The 20726-nt window shown below is 49.6% G+C and overlaps 1 protein-coding gene across 1 annotated transcript in view; it reads left to right on the top strand.

Moving 5' to 3' along the window:
- The window catches only part of Elp3 (elongator acetyltransferase complex subunit 3), a 78385-nt gene extending 76751 nt beyond the window's left edge, over window positions 1-1634 (top strand). The window contains exon 15 of the mRNA XM_046442957.2: window positions 431-1634. Coding sequence (XP_046298913.1) covers window positions 431-507 — 77 coding nt within the window. The 3' untranslated portion in view covers window positions 508-1634. The remainder of the gene's footprint in view (window positions 1-430) is intronic.
- The last annotated feature ends 19092 nt before the right edge of the window (window positions 1635-20726 follow it).

Here is a 20726-nt window from a genome sequence, read left to right on the forward strand (position 1 = left end):
GACACCAGCCTAGGTGAGCAGGCGCACCATTGCCACCTATGTGGTCTCCTACATGGAGACCCCATTTTCCCACCTCTCTTCACTTCCGGGAAACTGTGGCATCCTCAGGCTTCCTCACACACCACATCTCCCTCCTTATTTACCAGAGCACCTAAAGCAGTGCTGCCAGCGCGCACGTGCAGCCCCAGACCCCAGCATGTGTTAGCAGTCAGGGAGAAGGCTGGCTGCTCTGTGGGCAGCAGTTTCTCTATTTGCATACAGCTTGAATTCAGTGTAATAAAAATGTTCCGAGCTTGTTAAAACCGAGGTCTGCCTGGAGTAGTTTGGTCTGTGAATGGAGTGGGAGGGGAGGCTGAGGACACAGTTGCTGACTTTCAAGTGTTACTAAAGTTGTGCTGATTTCACGCTGTTTACTTCGGTTTTTCTGCAGGGGTTGGCACCAGGAATTACTATAGAAAGATTGGCTACAGATTACAAGGACCATATATGGTAAAGATGCTCAAATAATGGCTGCACCAGTCCACCTTGATGCCGTCTGCTCCCTGGCAGAAGACAGAGAAGCAGGAGTTCTTGAAAATTCAGCAGAGAGGCTGAACAAAGCCCATGGACCTACACTGTCCCCTGGCAAGGAGCTTCACCCTCATCCTATGGCTGCAGAGACTGGAAACTGCTTTCAGAGCCGGGGCCAGATGTCTGCTGACCGAGCCCTGCAGCAGTCATCTCTTGTGTGTCCCCAAGAAGTCACTTCAGTTTTTGAGGCTTAAATCATTTATCCAATTTCTGCATTCTGCATGAGGCCTGCAAGTGACCTGTTTGGCTCAGACACAGTGACAAAAGTATATCAACTCATTTGAACAGCATAACTTGTGAAATAAGACTCGTGACTGTCATTTGAAGAGCAGCCTCCAGAGTAGTTATTTATATACTCCAGGGACAAAAGTCAGGTTGGACATATGAAAACTGTCAGACTTAAACCTCTGGCCTTTAGCTACATATGCATTTGCCCACAAGTTAAGAAAATGAGCTTTTGTTTTCATGGAAATCATTCTGGTCACTGTGCCGAGTTTTGAAATGAGACTGTGGCTTGTGATGATATTCACATTCTCAGACGACCCTGAGCCTGTTGTCACAGAGCCTCTTTTTCACAGTCGTGATTGTCTGTGTTCTTCCCATACCCATGACGGCTGCAGACAGTGGGGGCAGCCCCAGGTGTGGTTCCAGAAAGTGTTGGCCTGTCCAATTGTCTGTCCTGATGGACAATCCATCCTGCATGGTCAGAGGCTGTGTGGCTCTAAATCAGGACCTGCCTGCAATCTCAGAAACCTGTCAGTTCTCTAAGAAGGATGTTGGCTTGTGTTAAGTAGAGAAAGAAAGAAAAAAAAAAAAAAAAAACCTGAAAATAGGTCTTTAGCAAAAAATGGGGAAAAGATTGGATTTTTTCAAAGGTTTGTCTTATAAAGCTGCCTCTAAACTTCCAGGTAATCTGTGAAGGAGGCCCGACTCAGCAGGTCAGCTCCTAATTGAGAGCATGGCTCCCCAAGACCCTGTGGCTCCTGTGCCACTTGCAAAGGTTTGTTTAATGGAATTGATTCCTCTAAAAGGTCTGAAAATAAAGTCTTTAACATACAAAGAAATCCTGTGGGGTCTTTTTCCTCTCCCTTTAAATGCAGTGACATTTGTCATGAATTTACAGGTTTCAGTTTCCAGCCTGTGACATTGTTCGTTTCCTCCTGGGTGCTGTTTGCCATTTCATTAAGCTGCTCCGAGATGAGTGGCAGTGGCTTTCCTGCGGGTCTTCTGAGGCTCTGCGGCTTTCCGTGAGTGTAGTTGAGGGAATTTAGCTACTTCTCAGTGATGGGTTTTTTCCCCTATAAAAATAAAACTATTAAACTAATAAAGCGTAGCCCACGCTGACTGTCACACACACATTTCAGGAGCCTGGAACATGCTGGGCCAGCAGGCAGGGCCAAGGCCTGCCCCTTGCAGCGGGCCCCAAAGAACACAAGAATCTCTGGGCCTCCACTTCTCATCCCCTGTTTTCCCAAATGGACCTAAATGTACAGTGTACCAGAAAGCCCTTTTTGAAACTGGCAAAGGCAAGCCCAGCCCGTGTTGTGCTCATTTTAAAAGATGACAACTTGGAACAAGATCTTAAAACCAAATTGCTGAAGAGCCCACTCCTTTGTGGTGGCGCTGGGCCCTGGTGAACCCTGATTTTCCCCTCTGGGCTCAGAGGACACTTCCCAGGTGGCCTCCGCCCTCCTTGGCAGGAGTCTTCTAGGCTGTGCACAGCGGCAGCAGAGAAGCTCCAGCTTCCCGGGACTACCCTCCCGAGCCCTGTGCTGTTCAGCCTCAGGCAGCCCATGACACTCATCTGATGGGCCTGATCCTTGGGCAAAGCAGCAAAGCTGCAGCTTGTTTCTGATGTGCAGTGATGACATCCCAGCAGCCACCCACAGCAAGTCGGGAAGTTGTGCTTTCAGTGCAAGTTTGAGCTAAGTCACCGAAGACTTGTTTCAAAAAAATCAAGCCATATCAAAAACAGTCAGATAGGTTTAGATAGAACATGAAACTCTTGGCATGCGTGCGGCCCGGGTTCGATCCTCAGCACCACATACAAACAAAGATGTTGTGTCTGCCGAAAACTAAAAAATAAATTTAAAAAAAGAAAATGAAATATTAGATTCTATTTTACTTCCAAACAAAAGACCTGATAAATTTTGTTTCTCAGATTTAGGAACAAATGGACTCATTTTCCAACTCTATTGATCTGAAAGGGTACTAAAAAATGTAACTTAAAAACCAAAGCCTTTCTATGTAAACATCCTTCTAATTCCAAATTTTCATAGCCAAAGGTGTTTGGGGATATATTTAAAGATTATCATCTAGTAGACATTAAATTTTGGTCTTAAGGAACTCACAAACCACACACCTGTAATCCTAGCAACTTGAGTTTGAGTCAGGAGGATGGCAAGTTTGAGGCCAGCCTCAACAACTTCTCAAAAAAAAAAAAAAAAAGGACTGGGAACATAGCTTAGTGATAGAACACCCCTGGGTTTTTCCCCCACTTTGGGGAGCAGAGGGTGGGAGGCCAGGGAGTTTTATAAAAAAGAACCCTGAGCTTACGGACAGAGCTGGAGACCTGGGCTCACTAACTGAGATGCTTTGGGTGAGTCCCTCACCTTTTTGAGCTTCGGTCCCCCCATTCCTAATTAAAAATAGCCATTTCCCTGGGCAGGTGAGAGGGTCAAACGTGGTCCTGTCTGAAGGCAGCACATAAACCCCAGAGTTATATGAAAGCTGTTGCTGTCTGATGAGCAGTTTCTCCATAGATGTGTGGCCTTGGGCAGATCAACTGCAAGTTTCCTCATCTGTGGGATGAAAATGGTAACAGTGCCTCCCGCCCTCGGTACTTGAGAGGATAAACTGGGCTCGTTTCCTGCTTTTCAAGCAGGGCCCGCGTGACATTAATTGCTACCATCTAACAAGCGTGATGTTGGGCACAGTGTCTTCAGTGAGGGAGTTTTAAATCTGCTCAAAACAGAATCTCCATTTTTTTTTTTTTTTTTGCTGGAACCTAAATTTCTTGGAAGCCAGTGTCAAAAAGACAGTGTGTCTGTCTCCTCCATCCGCTGGTTGATCTTTCTCTTCGTTCACATAGTGTGTGTGGTTGCAGACTGTCAGAGCCTTGCCTTAGGGGACAAGATACTATCTGGGATTACAGCGGCAAAACCATCTTTAAATGCCACTGTAACTCTGGGAGCTTGTCCAATGTCGGTGTGCCCTGCTCCCCTGCTGTGTGAGCCGAGGGAGCAGGGCTGCCTTCCACTGCAAGGGGCAGGCCTGTTTCTGGAGTTGTGTGCACCAGCAGCGTCAATCCAACAAGCAGATTGACGAATGTTTTAAGGAAATTGATTTTAACACACAAATCATCACACCCAGACCCAAATCAAGCAACAGGTCAGCTGCTTTTCTATGTCCTCCTCTCGTCCCTGTTACCCTTACAGGCAGCCATATCTCCTGCTCCTGCCCCGCTGTGGCCCTAGAATGCCCTGCTGTCTGCCTGGAAATGTTCTTACCATCATTCAGAGGAACAAGCATTGGTTGGAGCCCCACCGTGTCCTGGACTCTGCCACGGGTCCTGAAGGTGACTTCCGATCTCAAGGAATCCTTAGGGCCATCCTCAAAGTGAAGGATAGTGTCTTACACTTATCAGATGAGGGCACAGGCTGGTGTCCTGATGTCCAAGCCTGAGGTGGCAGACGGCCACCGTGTTGCCGGTGGCGGTCAGCACCATTCCTGCAGTGGTAGGCTCTGTGCTGCGGCATGAGCAGGTCCCCGAGTGGCCCTGCACACCAGCCCCGGTCTCAGCCACTGAGATGCTGGTAAGACCAAGGATCCAAACACGGGTCAGTGACTCGGCCGTTCCCCGCCCACTGTGCACCATTTTTCCTTTCTCAGGGGAAAAAAGCTTCCAGTCAGCTCTGCTGAAGAGGGTGCTAGCAGGAAGTGGGCAGCAAGTCTGCCCTTCCTGTTTTCAGGTCGTCCACCCGCACAGCAGCCTGTGAGGAACGAGCTGCCGCCATCCTCACAGTTTCCACAGTTGAAGTGGAGAGCAAGTGGCCTCCTCGAGAGAAGGCAAAGGAAAGAAGAGTCTGCTCTTCAAAAAAATCAAAATAGGGGCTGGGGATGTGGCTCAAGCGGTAGCGCGCTCGCCTGGCATGTGTGCGGCCGGGGTTCGATCCTCAGCACCACATACCAACAAAGATGTTGTGTCCGCCGAAAACTAAAAAATAAATATTAAAAATTCTCTCAAAAAAAAAATTCTTTCTCTCTCTCTCTTAAAAAAAAATCAAAATAGCTTGATCGGCTTCTAAAAATTCGTATGTTCATTATAACCAATGCATACGAGACGGTCACTGGAAACCCACGTCAGAGACACTGTGGTCAACACAGATGAGGTCCTTCCGGCCGCCCCTCGCTCCAGGTGGACACTCGAGTTTCACAAGGGACACACTGTGCGGGCTGCTCGGCCTTTCACACAGCCAGCAGTCAAGAGAGTGTCTTTGGGTGTCAAACGGGTCTACTTCATCCTCAGAGGTGACCACTTGCCATCCACTGTCTGCAGGCTTGCCATGTCTCAAATGTGTCCCCCAAAGTCCATGCCATGGAAAAACAACCCCCGATGCAATAGCGTTGGAGACTCAGAGGAGACTGGGCTCTGCCCCCAGGTGGGCCGCGGGCTGGTGGTCCTGGGAGTGGGTTCCCAATCTGAGGATGTTCAGCCCGTCCTTCTCTCCCGCGCTCATGCTTCTCACCTGGTACTTTCCACCCTGAGAGGACGCAGCCAGAAGGCCTTTCAGGCGCCGGCCCCTGGACCTTGGACTTCCAGCCTCCAGAGCTGGGAGAAACCAACTTCTTCCTTATGAATTGCCCCGTCTCAGGGCACAACAGTAGCACACAGCAGATAGGACAGTGCCACCATCTGTTTAGGCAGGTCTTCAGTGTCACAGACCCTTTCGTTTCCTGTCACATGTCAGCATGGAGGTGGCGCAGGTGTGTGGAGTCCATCCTAAGACGTGCTCCCTCCAGTTGTTATCTACGAGCATTCACGCACCCAAGCCGGTGTCCCCGTGTCCCCCCTTGAGATGTTCTACCCCCTCGCTTTCCAGCTTCCCTCCTAACACCCCTGTGGAGGTGAGGGCGGGTGGGCTCTCTGGCGCTTGGCCTTTTTCATTCAGATGGTAGCCGCAGAACAACCCCATCACACAAAATGTCAGCCCGCCTGCTGGCTGCGAGGCGCTGGAGCGTGAGCATCTCTTACTGAGGTCAGAGGTGGCCGTTCCTTGTCCTCTCTCCCCTGCTGTGGAGGCTGGCTCCTGCACTGCCACAGCCCTGCAGAGGAGCCATCCTGTGGTCTCAGGGTCCTTCCTGTTTGTGAGGTTAGAACTTGTGAGCTCCAGGAAGACTTGACATCACCTGGCTGTGACATCAGGGCAGGCAGGGGATGGGCTCCCAGTACTGGGACCTGCTGTCCCCAGGAAGTGGCCTGGTGTCCAGCCACCAGGGTTCTGGGGGTTCCAGGCTTGCTTCCGCCTCGGTCCAACCCTGCAGACAGATCTGGGTCACTGAGTGTCTGGGATGCTGGGGCAGCAGCCACAGGGCCACCTGTGTCTACCTGGAGGAAGAAAAGACAGGAGACAGGAACCAAGGGAAGTCGTGTGTGTCCAGTGGCCATTCCTGGAACACCCTCATGACAGTCCTCAGAAGTAGGAACCGGGGTCTCCCTTTGCAAAGAAGAATCACAGTTCAAAGGAGCCCACAGAGTGCGTGGGTGCAGAGCCGGGTGCCAAGGCAGCCAGCTGACGTTGGTAGATGTGCAGTCAAGGACTCCTGCCCGCCAGCAGTGGGGGCTCTGGAACTTCCAAGAGCAGGGCGAGGGGCTGGCGAAAGGACTGGTCTGGAAGCTACGTTTGCCCTGCAGACCCCGTGTGCCCCTCCCGCCTGCCTGAGCCCTCCTTGGCACCACAGCTGCCAATACACACTTTGAAAAACGCTCCATGGAGAAATGAACCCAGAGCTGCACCCAAACAGAGAGCGTGGGAGTGGGCACCATGTGCAAGGAGCCGTGGCAGTGACCAGCCTGCCCAAACAGGCTGAAACGAAGTGGCGCTGGAAGTCACCGTTGCAGAAAATCACGGAACTTTCTGAGTTAAAAGGAGGATTGAGTACTCACCTGGGGTTACGCTCCTTCCCAGAGCAACAAGACCGGACTGTGCATGAGTGTGGAAAAACACGCATCGAACCCACGAAGACAGGAGAGAGAGAATGGCAGAGCAGAGGAGCGCGGGACAGCCACTTAGCACTGAGAGTGGGCAGCAGAGGAGGCCCCAGCCAGTGCAGCCCAAGAGCTGACAGTCTGCCCACCCGAGGAGAACCAGGCAGCAGAGAGGCTGCGGGGAGCCCCACGGGAGGAATTAGTCCCCCCGGCAGTGAACACCGCAGGCGGGGGGTGGGGGTGACTGCTGCAGGCTAGGCTTGTTCTCCAGCAAGGCCCAAACAGGATTTGGGTGAGTCAAGGCCAGGGGAGTGGGTAACGGAACCCAGGATTAAGTGATCCTCCCTATACCGGATGTTCAAACTGGATTTCAACCCTCTTCCTAACTCAGATTCAGAGTGCTGGCAGCTAGACCCCATCTCTACAGGCAGGAAGTTTGTTTTATTGTTTACCTGTCTATTTACGTTTTGAACATGGTGTCTCGCTATCTGACCAAGGCTGGTCTCAAACACCTGGGCTCAGGCCATCTTCCCACTGTGTCCTGGTCAGGCAGGAAACTGAAAGGCTCTTCTGGAGAATCTGACCAGCCCTAGAAGAAGGACCTAAAGATACTGCATATAGATTTCCTCAAAAAACAAGCCAGAAGGGCCATGCCACAGCAAAACTCACAGTCAGGAAGCCTACCTCTATGGTCTGAATGTCTGTGTCCTCCAAAATTCATGTTGAAGCCCCAACTTCAATGTGACTGGGAAACAGAGCTTTGTGGAGGTGATTGAGGTTACGTGAGGAAATCAGAGACCTGACCTGACAGGAGCAGTGTTCTTAGAAGAAAAGACATCGGGGAACTCAGGCTCACTCATGCATGTACCTCTCTCCCCCAGCCCTCCTCTTCTCTCCCCCCTTTTTTTACAATGAGGACACAGCAAGAAAAATAGCCATCCAAAGCCAGGAAGAGAGCCCTCTCTAAAAACTAAACCTGCGGCACCTTGCTCTTGGACTTCCAATCTCCATCACTATAAGGAAATTAATTTCTGCTGTTAATGTTCCACCAGTATGTAATACTGGTCATGGCACAGATCAGAATAAGATACCTACTATATACGCTAATCTTTAATATGAAGAAGAAATAGCTTGGAAGTATTAAAGAAAAAAAAACAAAAAGTAAATAGCATTAAGATGAAACATATGTTTTAGCTGTCTTTTACTGTAACAAAATACCTGAGATAAAAAACTTAAAAAGAGGAGGGGCTGGGATTGTGGCTCAGCGGTTGAGCGCTCCCCAAGCACACGTGAGGCCCTGGGTTCAATCCTCAGCACCACATAAAAATGAAATAAAGATATCATGTCCAACTCCAACTAAAATATAAATATATTTTTTAAAAAACTTAAAAAGAGGAAAGGTTAGTTTTGGCTCCTGGTTTCAGTCTGTTAGTGACCCTGTCACTCTGGTCCTGTGGTGAAGCAGCACATCATGACAAGAACCAGTGGTGAAACCATTCATCTTACAACCAGACACAAAAGAGAGAGAGAAGAAGGGACCAGCTCCCACAATCTCTTTGGTGGCACATCCTCAGTGACCTCAGTGACCAGATAGGCCCCATCTCTTAAAAGTTTCCGCCACCTTCCAACAGCACTAAGCTCAGGACCATACCTTTAACACGTGGGCCTTCAAGGGACATTCCAGATTCCAACTATGACAATATGCTTGTGATTTTACTAAATATAAGTGGAACACACCCTTACTAAGCCAAATAATAAATCTAATGATTGTTAAATATGAGACATTTAAGATGAAAGACTGAACATAACACATCTATCTGTTCTATTAAGTATCAACTAAAGGCAAAACTAGACTTATCACATTAATATTAGACAGCACTGGGCTGGGGTTGTGGCTCAGTGGTAGAGCACTTGCCTCACACTTGTGAGGTACTGGGTTCGATCCACATAACAGTGGATAAGTGAAGATATTGTGTCCATCTCCAACTTAAAAAAATGTATTTTAAAAAATTAGACAAAACCGAATTTAATCAAAAATATCAACACATAAGAGAAACTATCCTGTTACAGTCAGTATGTACCAAACTGTAAAGACCCTTAAAGAATAATTTTAAAAAATATAAAAATCCTCAGGCAAATAAAAAAAAAAACAACCCACAGTGTCAAAGTGTTCATTTAACTATTAACTAATGAGGGAACCAAAAGGGTGTTAGTGCCAGTCAAGAGAGCATTCGAGAAGCCGGGTGTGTATATGCAGTTAATTAATAGATCAGGGGTTCAAAACAAAACTGGTTAATATCCAGCGGGGCCATCAACTTTGACAGACACCTGTACCTGACAACAGCCTCCAAGTCAACCTCCCCCCGCCAACGTGAACCCCTACAAAGCAGAGCCGAGCCCCGCACTGCACGGAAAGAACTCCTGGAAACCCTTCTGTCCGATTCCAAGTCCTAGATCATTTTCTCGGAAAAGCACAAAAAGAAGCGAATGTGAAGGGAAACAGACAAAATCCGACACCACGGGAGGCCGTCCGCCCTCTGGGAAGATCAGACGGCTTAGAAAGGACGAGTGGAAATATAGGACAGGTCACAATTCCAATGTCCACTAGGGCCGAGTGTTAACAGAAGTGAGTGAAGTAGGTTCAGAAAGACATCAGCAGGAAAGGAGAGTGTGCTATAAATATAAATAGGTGACACGCCTCAGGTGACAACAGTGCCTTCCGTTGCCTCAGGATTTGGGCTGGAGTCCTCCCCACTGGGGTCGACAGTGACGGGGAGCCAGTGACTGCCCCCCCACACACACCTACAGAGAAAAGGCTGAAATGGGAAGTCCCTCCCCTCCAGCCAACGGTGGGGTCTCCATGAGGACCACTAGGATGACCAGTGCCCCGGGAAGCAGACCTCATGGCTCCCCTCCACCCCAGACACACACAGGCCTGTCAGTGAAGGACCAGGGCGCAGGCCAAGCAGAGAGGCTGGGGAGAACTGGAGTCTGGGTGCCTGGGCCTCTGCAGGAGGATCCGCAACCAGAGGCCGACCAGAGGTGGGGACCAAGAGATCCGAGGGCCAGGAGGAGTGGGAGGACCAGCAGCAGGATACACGTGTTCCCATGAAGCTGAGGACCGAGAACACAGCCTGCCTGGGGCAAGGGGCACTGCAGGGGCCACGGCCTCCACAGAAGGACCCTGAGACGCAGGGGGGTGGGGGTGCAGGACCGTCAGCAGAGTGAGGAGCAATGAGAGCCTGGACCCAGAAGCGCACCTCCAGGAGAGGGGCCGGGGCTCTCTCAGCAGCCCTTCCTTCACCCTCGTCCACCTGAGCCCACAGCACAAGGGTGGGGAGAGAGGCGGGGAGAAGGGGTGAGGGGCACCCCATGGACTTGTAAATGTCCAGAACCAATTCTGCTCCCACACCTCCAGCAGGGAGTCAGATCTGCCCAAGATGTCACAGCAAGCAGAAAGGGACAGTATGGGGTCACACAAAGGTGGGCAGTGAACAGATAACCGAACAAACGCCGCTGTTCCCTGCTGGCGGCTAAGCCGGTGGCCCACATCACAGAAGGCTCAGGAAGCCCCCAGCCCCTTCCCAGAGACCCTGGAGCTCAGACCCTCAGCCTCTCACCCAGACCAAGAGTGCAGAAAGCCAGGCCGACATCCAGAGAAGATTCTGGAAGAGGATGTTTTAGAGAGTTTTGATATGCTGAAGAGGAGAGATGGGGACAGACTTCAGGACCCTCCCCTGTACAGACTTCAGGGACCCTCTGAGAACATGGGGCCCGGATGCTTCTGTGTCCCTCTAAGAGACTCAGGAAGAGGGGAGAGGATGGAGGGCAGCGTTCCCCGGGTCCGTCTGGACAGGTGCCTGAGTGCCCCCGGGGACCAGAGGTCAGCCACACAGGAGAAGAAGCAGTGGGGGTCCAAAGGGTCTCCCTGAAGGGCAAGAGGTCGTCACAGGGAGAAACGGAAAGTGCCCCGCAGACGCACAACTCTTAAGGCCGCCGAGGAGTCGGGGGCCGAGCAGAGTAGGGGTGCAGGGCCTTCTGCCCCATTAACCCTGTGCTGGGCCCTGAGAGTGAAGGTTGCTTAGGTGGGGCCTGACCTCAGAAGGCTCTTCCCACCTCTGTCCCCAGCGCCCCGTCCCTTCCTCTGTCGGGGTGAAGCAGGCTGTCACCTGAGAGAGGGCAACCAGGCCTTGGGAGTGTGGCTGTCTGTGGGATGGGATGTCCTGATTGTGCAACTGAGGTTATGGTGGGGGCTCAAAGAGAAGGAAGGACAAGTCACTCCTAAGAGAAGCCATGAAAGTCAGGAGAGGCCAAACGCAGCCACCCCGCGACCCTGGCATCCACAGGGCCCGTTCCCATCATGGTGTGCCATGTGTGTCCCACTGCTCAGCTGTCCACTTAGCCGGGATGACACATATTCAGCATCATTTCTGTTTTGATAATTGTAACCCCCTTTGAAGACAGACGCTGTTCGTTACTGAGTCCCATGAGTTGAATTTGATGTTTCTCTGGGACTCAAGGGTTCTCAGCCTTGAATCCCTCACCTGGGATTACTTAGTAGATGAGGCCATTTTCAGTCTTGGGGAAGTTTAGAATGAGATGAAATTCACAATATCGACACTTTGGGGTTAAAATTAGATATTATCTGGGGTTTTAGTGTTTAAGGTGTTTTCAGAGAATTTGGTGGGCTAGTTTATTGGTGTAGGGTGGGGAGTTTTGATACGATCCCTCGCCCTATCATAAGGGTCACAGCCAATACAACAAAAGACAAGTTAGCAAGAGAAAAGCATAAAATTTTATTTGATCAAAGTTTTATCCAATATAGGAGACGTCAGAAATGAACACCCAAAGACTCAGTGAGAACTCTGTTTTTCTTTGCTTAGGTTTCACGAAGCCTGGACTGTCGCCATTGGACAGAAGGGCCTGATCCAAGGGGAACAGCTTGGGTGAGCCCAGCAGGGCCCACCTGCTCAGTCTTCTTGGCCTCTGTGTGTGTAGGGGGCAGGTCCTTTGTGGATTGGGTTTTCAAGAGAAAGGGGAAGTGACCTTTCCAGGTCTTGGGGCTGGCTCTTGGGGAGAGGGCTTCTAGTTTTATGCCCCACCTTGGGCAAGGGGAACTCTGGTTTCTGTGACTTGCTTTTGGGGAGCAAGAGGGAGTGGAGACAGGGGGCAGGAGAAGGCCAGAGGGAGCTTGCTTCTGAGCCTCCTCTGAGCCCTTTCAATCCCCTCTACTTCAAAGTACTTGGCCTGCCAGGGTGCCCTACTTGAGGGCCACCACACTTTAGGGTATCCTAATCCCCAACATTGACAGATTGGCTACAATTCCAATTTTTAAAACGCAGTTGATTTTCAGACTTAGGATTTTAAGTTGAAAGATCTAAGAGATTTGATTGAGCTGAATTTATAAACAATGCTGGCGTGTTTTAGAAAACTTGAGACTGTTGGATTATCAGTGTTGGATTTATAAGACTTTTTAAAAGTTACTTGGAAGGGTTTTCTTTGTTAAAATGTGGGAGTGGAGGCCTGTGGTCCCAGCTACTCAGGAGGCTGAAGCTGGAGGATCACTTGAGGCTGGGAGCTCAAGACCAGCCTGAGCAACACAGCAAGACCCCATCACAAGAATAAAATAAAATAAAATAAAAAATAATTGCCCTGTCAGGCATTTGAAGAGCATAAGAGAAAATCAAGCATATTGAATTTTCATGAATTATTAATGTGGTTTAAACCATTCAAGGGAATGTTGTTGAGTAGAAAACAGGACAGATTTTGAATTCAGGCTTTAAATTTATGCCAATCCCAAAGAGACGCAGGGGACCACAGCACACTGTGTAAACTCTGCCAATCCTGTGCTGCTCGCACACAGGCTCTGCACTCAGACAGCAAGTGGGGCCACCTGCAGAGAGTCCACACCGTGACTGACCAATGGCAGCTCATCGATGCCCTACCTGGAGCAGACTTCAGTGAGGAGGTGGACAGAACGCTCGTGGACCTCCATGCAGGGCGCCATTGGTATGTCTTGGTTGTGGTTGAGTGTCCCCCAAAACTTCGTGTGTAGTGTGGCCCCAGGGTGATGATATGTGAGGTGCCAGGCCTTAGAGAGGTGGGGCCTTGTGAGAGGAAGATAGGTCCCCAGGGGCTCTGCCTCAGCAGGTGTTAATGCAGTTCTCTTAGGACCCTGGGTAGCTGCCACAGAGCAGGCTGTTTTAGAGGGGCTGGCCTCTGAATCCCTCTTGCCTCCTGTCTCGTTGATCTCTTCTTCATGTTCCCACCATTGTGATGCCATCTCCACGAGGTCCTCACCGGACGTCACACGGATGGAGCCACCCCATCTTGGACAGTGCACTAAATAAGCCTCTTTTTGTAAAGCAGGTGTTTTGTCATAGCAGCAGGAAATGCACTAAGACAGTCACGAGGGACGCGGAGTTGGCAGGAGAGAGAATCCTGAGCTGAGAGGCTGTCCCGAGGCGCGTGCCGAGCAGTGAGAACAGCCAGAGCTTGGCGGGAGGGCGGCGGCTCAGAACAATTTCAGAAAGAAATGGGCCAGAGGGGCCTGAGAGGCTGTCTGAGAACTCAGTGTGGAGGTCCAAAGCCCAGCAGCACATGGACACGTGGGTGGGGTCCCACAGCAGGAAGCAGAGCCCTGGAGCTTGACTTGCTGGGGCCACTGCAGGTGTGTTGTCACACCTGGCCACCCAGGGCACAGGTGAGGGGGCCCAGGTCTCCCTGGGAGCGGCTCCAGGCTGGGACTCACCTTGTGCCCCTTGGTGTTCCCAGGCCCCGACGCCCAGCAGGCGCTCTGAGGATGTGTGCTGTGACCTGAAGGGAATGTCACGTCTCCTGCTGCAGAATTCCAGAAGAGAAGCTGGGAGTTCCAGAAAGAAACCAGAAGCCACGTGCCCCAGCTGTGAACCAAGCTTGTTCTTCTGTGCTGCTTCTCTCTATGCATTTGTCCTACCCAACAGGAAAAACACAGCAAAACTGCTTCATATTTTATAAAGTATTTTACTTTAAATGTTACCCACTGCAAGTTGTCTGTGCTTTAAAATTCAGCGTCAATCGTTGCTTGATGCTCCAGGGTCTGTTACCTGGATGTTCTCCTGAGCCTCTGCCCAGCATGTGCCAGCCCCTTCCCCCTCCGTCTGCTCCCTGAGGTGACAGTGGACAGTCAGTGTCCTGCAGCCTCTCCTCCCCCACCCCCAGGGCACCTCTCGGATGCCCAGAAGCATCCTGAATCCCACAGTGACAACCGCGTCCCCTCCCAGGAGCGCCAGTCATCCATCTCCAATTGTACACTTGACATTTCGCAGTGATGTCCCATTGTCACCTCAAAGTTGCTAAAATTAGACTCCATTCCCTCCATGCCCCAAACCCCTGCCTGTGACGTCCACAGCTCTTAATGGCTTCAGCTTCTCCCACCACCCGACTCCAGTCTGTGGTCACTGGGGTCTTCCCTGTCCTCCCCGTGGAGGTGGCCAGTTCTCTAGGATTCCTCTGAGTTTCCACCGCGTGGACCACCTTCTGGGTTTATATTACTTTACTCTGCTCCTCGTAACTGATCCATCTGCCTCCATTTTCTCTATCCTTAAATTTAACCTATCAGATTGACCTTCTTGTAACAGTAATGACAGCAACAATAGCCAGCATTTATTAAACACTTAGTGCATGCCAGGCTCTGCTCTAAGACCCTTATGTATGCATATATTTGGTGCTCACAGCAACCTTCATTTTGTTTTTCTCATTTTACAGATGAGAAAACTTAAGGCACAGAGAGGTTAAGTAGCTTGCCCAAAAATACACAGCTAAGGATGTGAAGGAGGACATCGGGGTTCCCATGTCCTATGGAAGGTAGATGAAACTCCTTCCTCCGTTGAGTGCCCGACCTCTCTCTCTCTGCACAGCTGCACTGACCTCCGAAGACTGGTGCCTTTCCCTGGCCCCATGTGCCACACGCTTCCCCTGCTGTGCTCCCACGTCCGCCCCACCCTCTTTGCCTCCTGTTCTCCAAACACAACTCAGCCAACCCATCCAGCCCTACTGGAGGCCTCTCGGCTCCCAGAGTCTCTGCTGGCTCTGGGCTGTGCTAGTGCTGTGGATCCATTGAGTAATTTGTTTTTTTCCTGCTCTGTGTGTCAAATTCCCGAGAAGCAAACCTGGGTTTGGGCATCCTAGGCACCACCCACTGGCTGTCTGGAAATCGTGGTCCTCCGCTCTGCCAACTTTGCTGCCTCCTTGGCAGCACATAGTTCAGCCTGGTTCGACCCTTCGCCCTGATCCGTGGGCTACAGGTCCAACCTCCAGCCTCCCTGGTTGCCAGCTCTCGTGGTTTAACCGTAGTGATCCCAGCTTCCGTCTGGCATCACCTCTTGGCAACCCAACGCATCAAGACCTGTTGGAACAGATGGAAAGCAAGCTCCAGACCACGGAGGGAGGTTGTCAAGATGGCTTGGACTCAGATTCGGCCGAGTTCACGGGGCACGCTCACTTTGGAACGATGCAGAACCCTCTCGGTTAACTGAGAAGAGGTTTGACTTTTGCTTCTACTGTGTTTTCCTACCAATACCCAGGGACTGATTCTTCAGCTAAATACATATGAGAGACAAATGGATGCCCATCATCAATGCCACCGTGCTCCCAAGTGGTACCTTCTCTCTGAGGCGCATGTGGTCAAGGAGGGTGTGACATTCTGGCTCAACTGATGGGATGGGGTCATTATGGCAATGAAGGCATTTTGAGGAAGCACGATGCAGGCATATCAACACAAATGCATTATCGGTTGCACTATTGGTTTTGGTTTTTATCTTAATGGCCAAGAAATATTCATAAGAGGCATCCTCCGCCCACACACCATCTTGTCCCTTCACCTGTCTCTGAGCTGGCTGAGGCTCAGGGACAGAGTAGGAAGGTCTGTGGCTCATAGGAGGCGAAGTCTTTATTTCCTTAACTACATTGACTAAGCTATGCATACTCTTAGTCCAAAGGTTCAAAGGACATATCATGAAATATTTCCCTGGTATCGTGTCCCCACCCACCCCTCCCTTCCCAAGGAAAACCACTCATCTTTTCAGAAATACTGAGTACATGTGTGTGTATAGACACACACACACCCACACACACACACACACTTTGATTATTTTAAAGATGAAAATTCAACTGTGTTTTCTGACACTGTGATGATCAAGACACAGATATTAAGAATTCTCCTCAGTCTAATACCACGCACGCCCCCCTGGCCCCTTGGAAAAGGAACTGTGTCTTATATATTTCTGTGTTCCCTCTCCCCACCCGGTGTCCAGGGCTAGTCCAGGGTCTGGGCCCAGAGCACACACTCGATAATCTGGTGTGAAGGGGAGTTTCCTCAGAACCCCAATCCCGAGCAACGGAGAGGACTGAGTGAGGGGTGGACTGGGAGGAGAAGGTCAAGGAGAGGGAAAAGATGGAGGAATAGCCCCGGAACAAGCACTGTACAAAAGTCACTGGGTGCTTGCCTTCAGTCAGCTCCCCTGTCCAACAGAGCCTCAGGGAGCCAAGGACAGCCCCACCTTGGGAAAGAACCTGGGCTTCCTGCTGGGGGTCCCTCTCATCCAAGGTGGGCAGGGGGCTGCAGCCTGGTCCACCCTCCCAGAGGTTCATCCACTCTGCAGAGTTAGGCTCAGCTCGACCCATCAGGCCCTGTGCTGTAAACAGCTTTCCCGGTCCCTTAGAGAAAATTGCTTCTGCGATGACTCACAGGGAAGGAGCCGTAAAACTGAATCACCATCACCCCCTCCACCTGCTCAGGGGCTTCTGCTTTGTGTTACCCCTTCCAGAGACAATTTAGGATCTGTTTCTGTGATCTTGGCCCCATACAACGGCTGCCTGCTGGCTACACCGAAATCAGCAGTAACCTTTTCCCCAGCTCATTGTTTACCTGAAACTGGCTGTCACTGATAAATGCCATACTAACCAAGGTGAGAAAGAAAGAAAATCAGATCAAGGAGAGAGCAGATCTGCGCTGTGCTGGGGCCCACGCTGTTTCTACATGATAAGCAAGAAGTTCATGCCCCCGACAGAGACGCTGTGAGGAAAGCGTTCTCTAACTGTGTTTGAAAACTGGTTAAGAATTATTTTGAATGACTTAACTTTGAAAAGGCCTACACAAAGGGGAAATGAAGCACTTCTTGAAGTCATGAAGTTTTTCCCTAAGAAATGGTCAGTGATCCACATGCAAAACAAACAAGACTAGACTCGGGTCAGATGCCCTTCCCAAAAGTTAAAATGGATCACTGACCTAAATGTAAAGCACAAAACTATAAGACATCCAGAATATAAAACAGGTGAACCCTAGATGACTTTGAGTGTGGAAGTGACTTTTCAGACAAAACACGAAGAGCACAAGCCACAAAAGAAATAATTGATAAGCTGGACTTTGCTAAATTGAAAACTTCTACTTGGCAAAAGATAATGTCAAGAGAACAGAAAGACGAGCCTCAAGCCGGAAAGAAAGTATTTTGCAAAAGGACTCATATCCAAAGCACACGAAGAATGCTTACAACTCTATAATAAGAAAATAAACAACCTCCTTTTAAAAATGGGCAAAAGTCCTGAACAGACATCTCACCAAAGAAGATAAATGGCAAATAAGCACACAGGAAGATGCTGAACAGCCTATGTCCTTAGGGAGTTGCAAATCTAACCGACCATGAAATACCACTCCACAACCAAAACCTGAAACACGGACAACACCTAACGCGGATGAGGATGAGAAACATCAGGCGCTCTCATCCTCCATCCGTCGCGGGCGGGAATGCAAAGTGGTGTAGCCATCAGGGAAGACAGCGGCAGTTAATTAGAAAGCGAGACATAAGCCTGAAAAGGACGCATAGTGAGTGTATGATTCCAGCTACACGACACTCCAGAGACGGCAGATCTATGGAGACAGAAAGGACCAGTGGTTGTCAGGGGTTAGGGTGGGAGGAATGGATAGGGAGAGCAAGAGGGCTTCTGGGTACTGCCACGGTGCATGCATGTCATTGTAGGGGTCCAAACCCACAGAATGTACAATATCCAGCATGGGCCCTGGGTGAACCGTGGATTCTGTCTGATACGATGTCTCAACAGAGGTTCCTAGATTGTAGCGATCACACCACCCTCGTGGGAGATGTGAATAACAGGGAGGCTGAGGGCGTGGAGAGCATATGGGGATTCTTCGTACTTGACACTGATTTTGCTGTGAACCTAAAGTTAAACCTAGGAGGAAAGATTCTAGGAATAAGTTGATTCTCAAGGTCACGTAAAAAGGTACTCAGTGTATAAGGGAGTGGGACAGGGTTGGACCTCACTTGTCCGGCCAGGGCTAATAAAGACCACCACGTGCTTTCCCAGGCTTAGAGGAAGAGTGAAAGTGCCAGGTTTATAAGAACCAGTGCTCCTGAGAGGACCTGGCATTCCCAACAAAACCCCTGCGTGTCCCAACAAACCCCTCAGGCTGGGGGACGGGGCAGCGATTCTCCCCACAGATTAGGGTCTGTCTTGACTCTGTCTTTGGGCCTGTTGGAAGGTGCAGGTGTTCTGCCCTGGCCTTCTAAGTCAAACCATCAACAAGTGACATAGTCATTGTTTTTGAAAATTGTGCTTTTGGGTTCTGTGTGGTGCTGGGAATTGAACCCAGGACACTGTGCCTGCAGGGCAAGTGTGCTACCAACTGAGCTCTATCCCAGCCCTGTTTTTGAAAATTTGGCTTTTTCCTTGTATTTTCCCCTCTTCTTCCAATCCCTACGAACAGGGGAAGAAGAGGGAAAAATACAAGGAAAAAGGTTTTTGGTTGAATTTGCCCACATTGTGAAAGACGTTAGAGAAACAGAAAATGAAATCCAGAAGGAATCCAGCGCTGGGCAGAAGAGGCCTCCCTACCTGTCCACACTCGCAGAACCAGCAGCTCTGGCCCCAGCTGCAGGCTAGAGAGCAGCACGTCTCATCAAGGGCAGACGCTGATTGCTCACTCCAAGGGCAAGTGACGAGAACAAGGGCCACCAAGGAACAAAAAGCCTCTGACCAGCGGATCTATGTGTGTGAATAACTAAACATGCAGGTTCAAGTGTGTTTGCACACATCAGTGTGCCTTTCGGGTTATGCACACAGAATACACATAGACACACTCGCAGACACCTATGTATACAGAAAAATTTCTCCAGATATGTACCTTCAGCCAATATGCAAAAGGAATATTTTCCATTTTCTTCATCATTATCATCCTATTAATATTAATGGGCAAAGTGATTGCAACGCAGAGCCAGCTGGTGGCTCTTGGATGACAGGCTGCGCACTAATACGTAGCTTTGTGTTTTTCTGTTTTCTTGAAGTAGTCCATTGTTACTTTCTCTTGCAAAATTATCAGAATTCCATGTGGATAATTATCCTGAATTTGTTCCATCCCCTTGCTTTGGAAATATAAACTATAAATATATTTAACTAATTTTTTTTTTGTAAAAAACGGTCTTAATGGGATATAATTCTCAAAAATTCAATTCACCCCTTTGAAGCACAGAATCCAGTGGGTTCAGTGTGTTCACAGAGTCACGCAACCCTGGCCACAGTCCGTTGGGGAATGTTTTCATTTCCACAAGCGGAATCCCCATGTCCTTTAGCACTTGTCTTATTTCCCCATTTCTTCCAGCCCCAAGCATCACCGTCTACCTTCTGTAGCATTGATTGGTCCCAACTTTTCCTGCCAATGGAATGCAGGACATGTAGACTTTGGTCACTTTCCCTTAGCTCGTGTTTCTGAGGATCGTCTACATTGTACTATGCGTCAGTACAACACTTCTTTTTCAGGTTGAGTAATACTCCATTGTACATGTGAATCATATTGTTTACCCACTTACCTCTCCATGGACATTTGGTCTGTTTCACCTTTTGGCTGTCGTAAAGAACACTGAAATGAACATCGGCGTACAAGCATCTGTTTGAAAGTATGTTTTCGGTTCCTTTGGGTATGCACCGAGAGGGGGACTTGCTGGGTTCTGTGGTCATTCTATACTTTGCTTTTTGAAGAACCACCAAACCACAGTGACTTATTTCCCCCAGAAGTGGGTTCCAATTTCTCCACATCCTCACCAACGGATGTTAATTTCTTTTCTTGTGATGGTGATTATTATAGCCTTATCAGTGGGTGTAAAATGGCATCTGATCTTGGTTTCGGCCCCTATTTCTCTAAAGTAAGATGCTGGGCATCTTTTCATAGGCTCACTGGCTTCTGTGGAAAGGTGTTTTTTCATGTCTGTTGCGTGTTCTCATGGGCTGTTGGTCTCTGCTGTTGGGTCCTCTCTTTCCTTAATGATTGCTGTGTTTAGTCCAGTGGTCCATAGCTGTTGGCCCAGACATACAGGTGAAGCTCCTCGTCTCCTCTGCTCCCTGAGTCAGATGCACCAGGCTAACCTGCTATTCCTAACTGCCAGCTCTGTTGCCCTTGTCATCTGGGAAACAGAGGAAAGACTAATATTCAGCCTGTGCCCCGTGGTGAGCCACATCTAGTCAGACCATAATCACGCTTGAATAGAGTTTGATGCAAGGAAAATTATCATTCATTTTGTGAAATGGAAGGTCTAAACCTCCCCTTTCAATGAAGTAAAATTATTTTAAAATTTCAAAACTTATACCTACCACAGAGGAGGTGGCCAGTAATCTTTGGTATCATTTGCAACCTAATCTTAATATAAAATGTGGACTCCAAAAAGTATGAGTTCAGTTTATATGGGGAAAATGTCAGATTGATTCACCGCCAGTGGCTAAGACAGCGGGGGAGATGTTCCCTGATGAATAGAACTGAACTGTGGGTCTGCACCCACCCACATGCCCCATTACCCAGCGTCGTGTGTCCCTTGGGGAGAGCTAATGTGCCTCTTGCATCAGACGCGCTGGGCTGTTGGTGAAGAATGCACATCCCAGGTTCATCTGCTGCTGGGCTCGGGGG

The sequence above is a fragment of the Marmota monax genome, unplaced genomic scaffold (assembly GCF_021218885.2).
Source record: "Marmota monax isolate L192 unplaced genomic scaffold, Marmota_monax_Labrador192_F-V1.1 WCK01_AAM20220418_F8-fsc00344, whole genome shotgun sequence".
Classification (NCBI taxonomy): Eukaryota; Metazoa; Chordata; class Mammalia; order Rodentia; family Sciuridae; genus Marmota; species Marmota monax.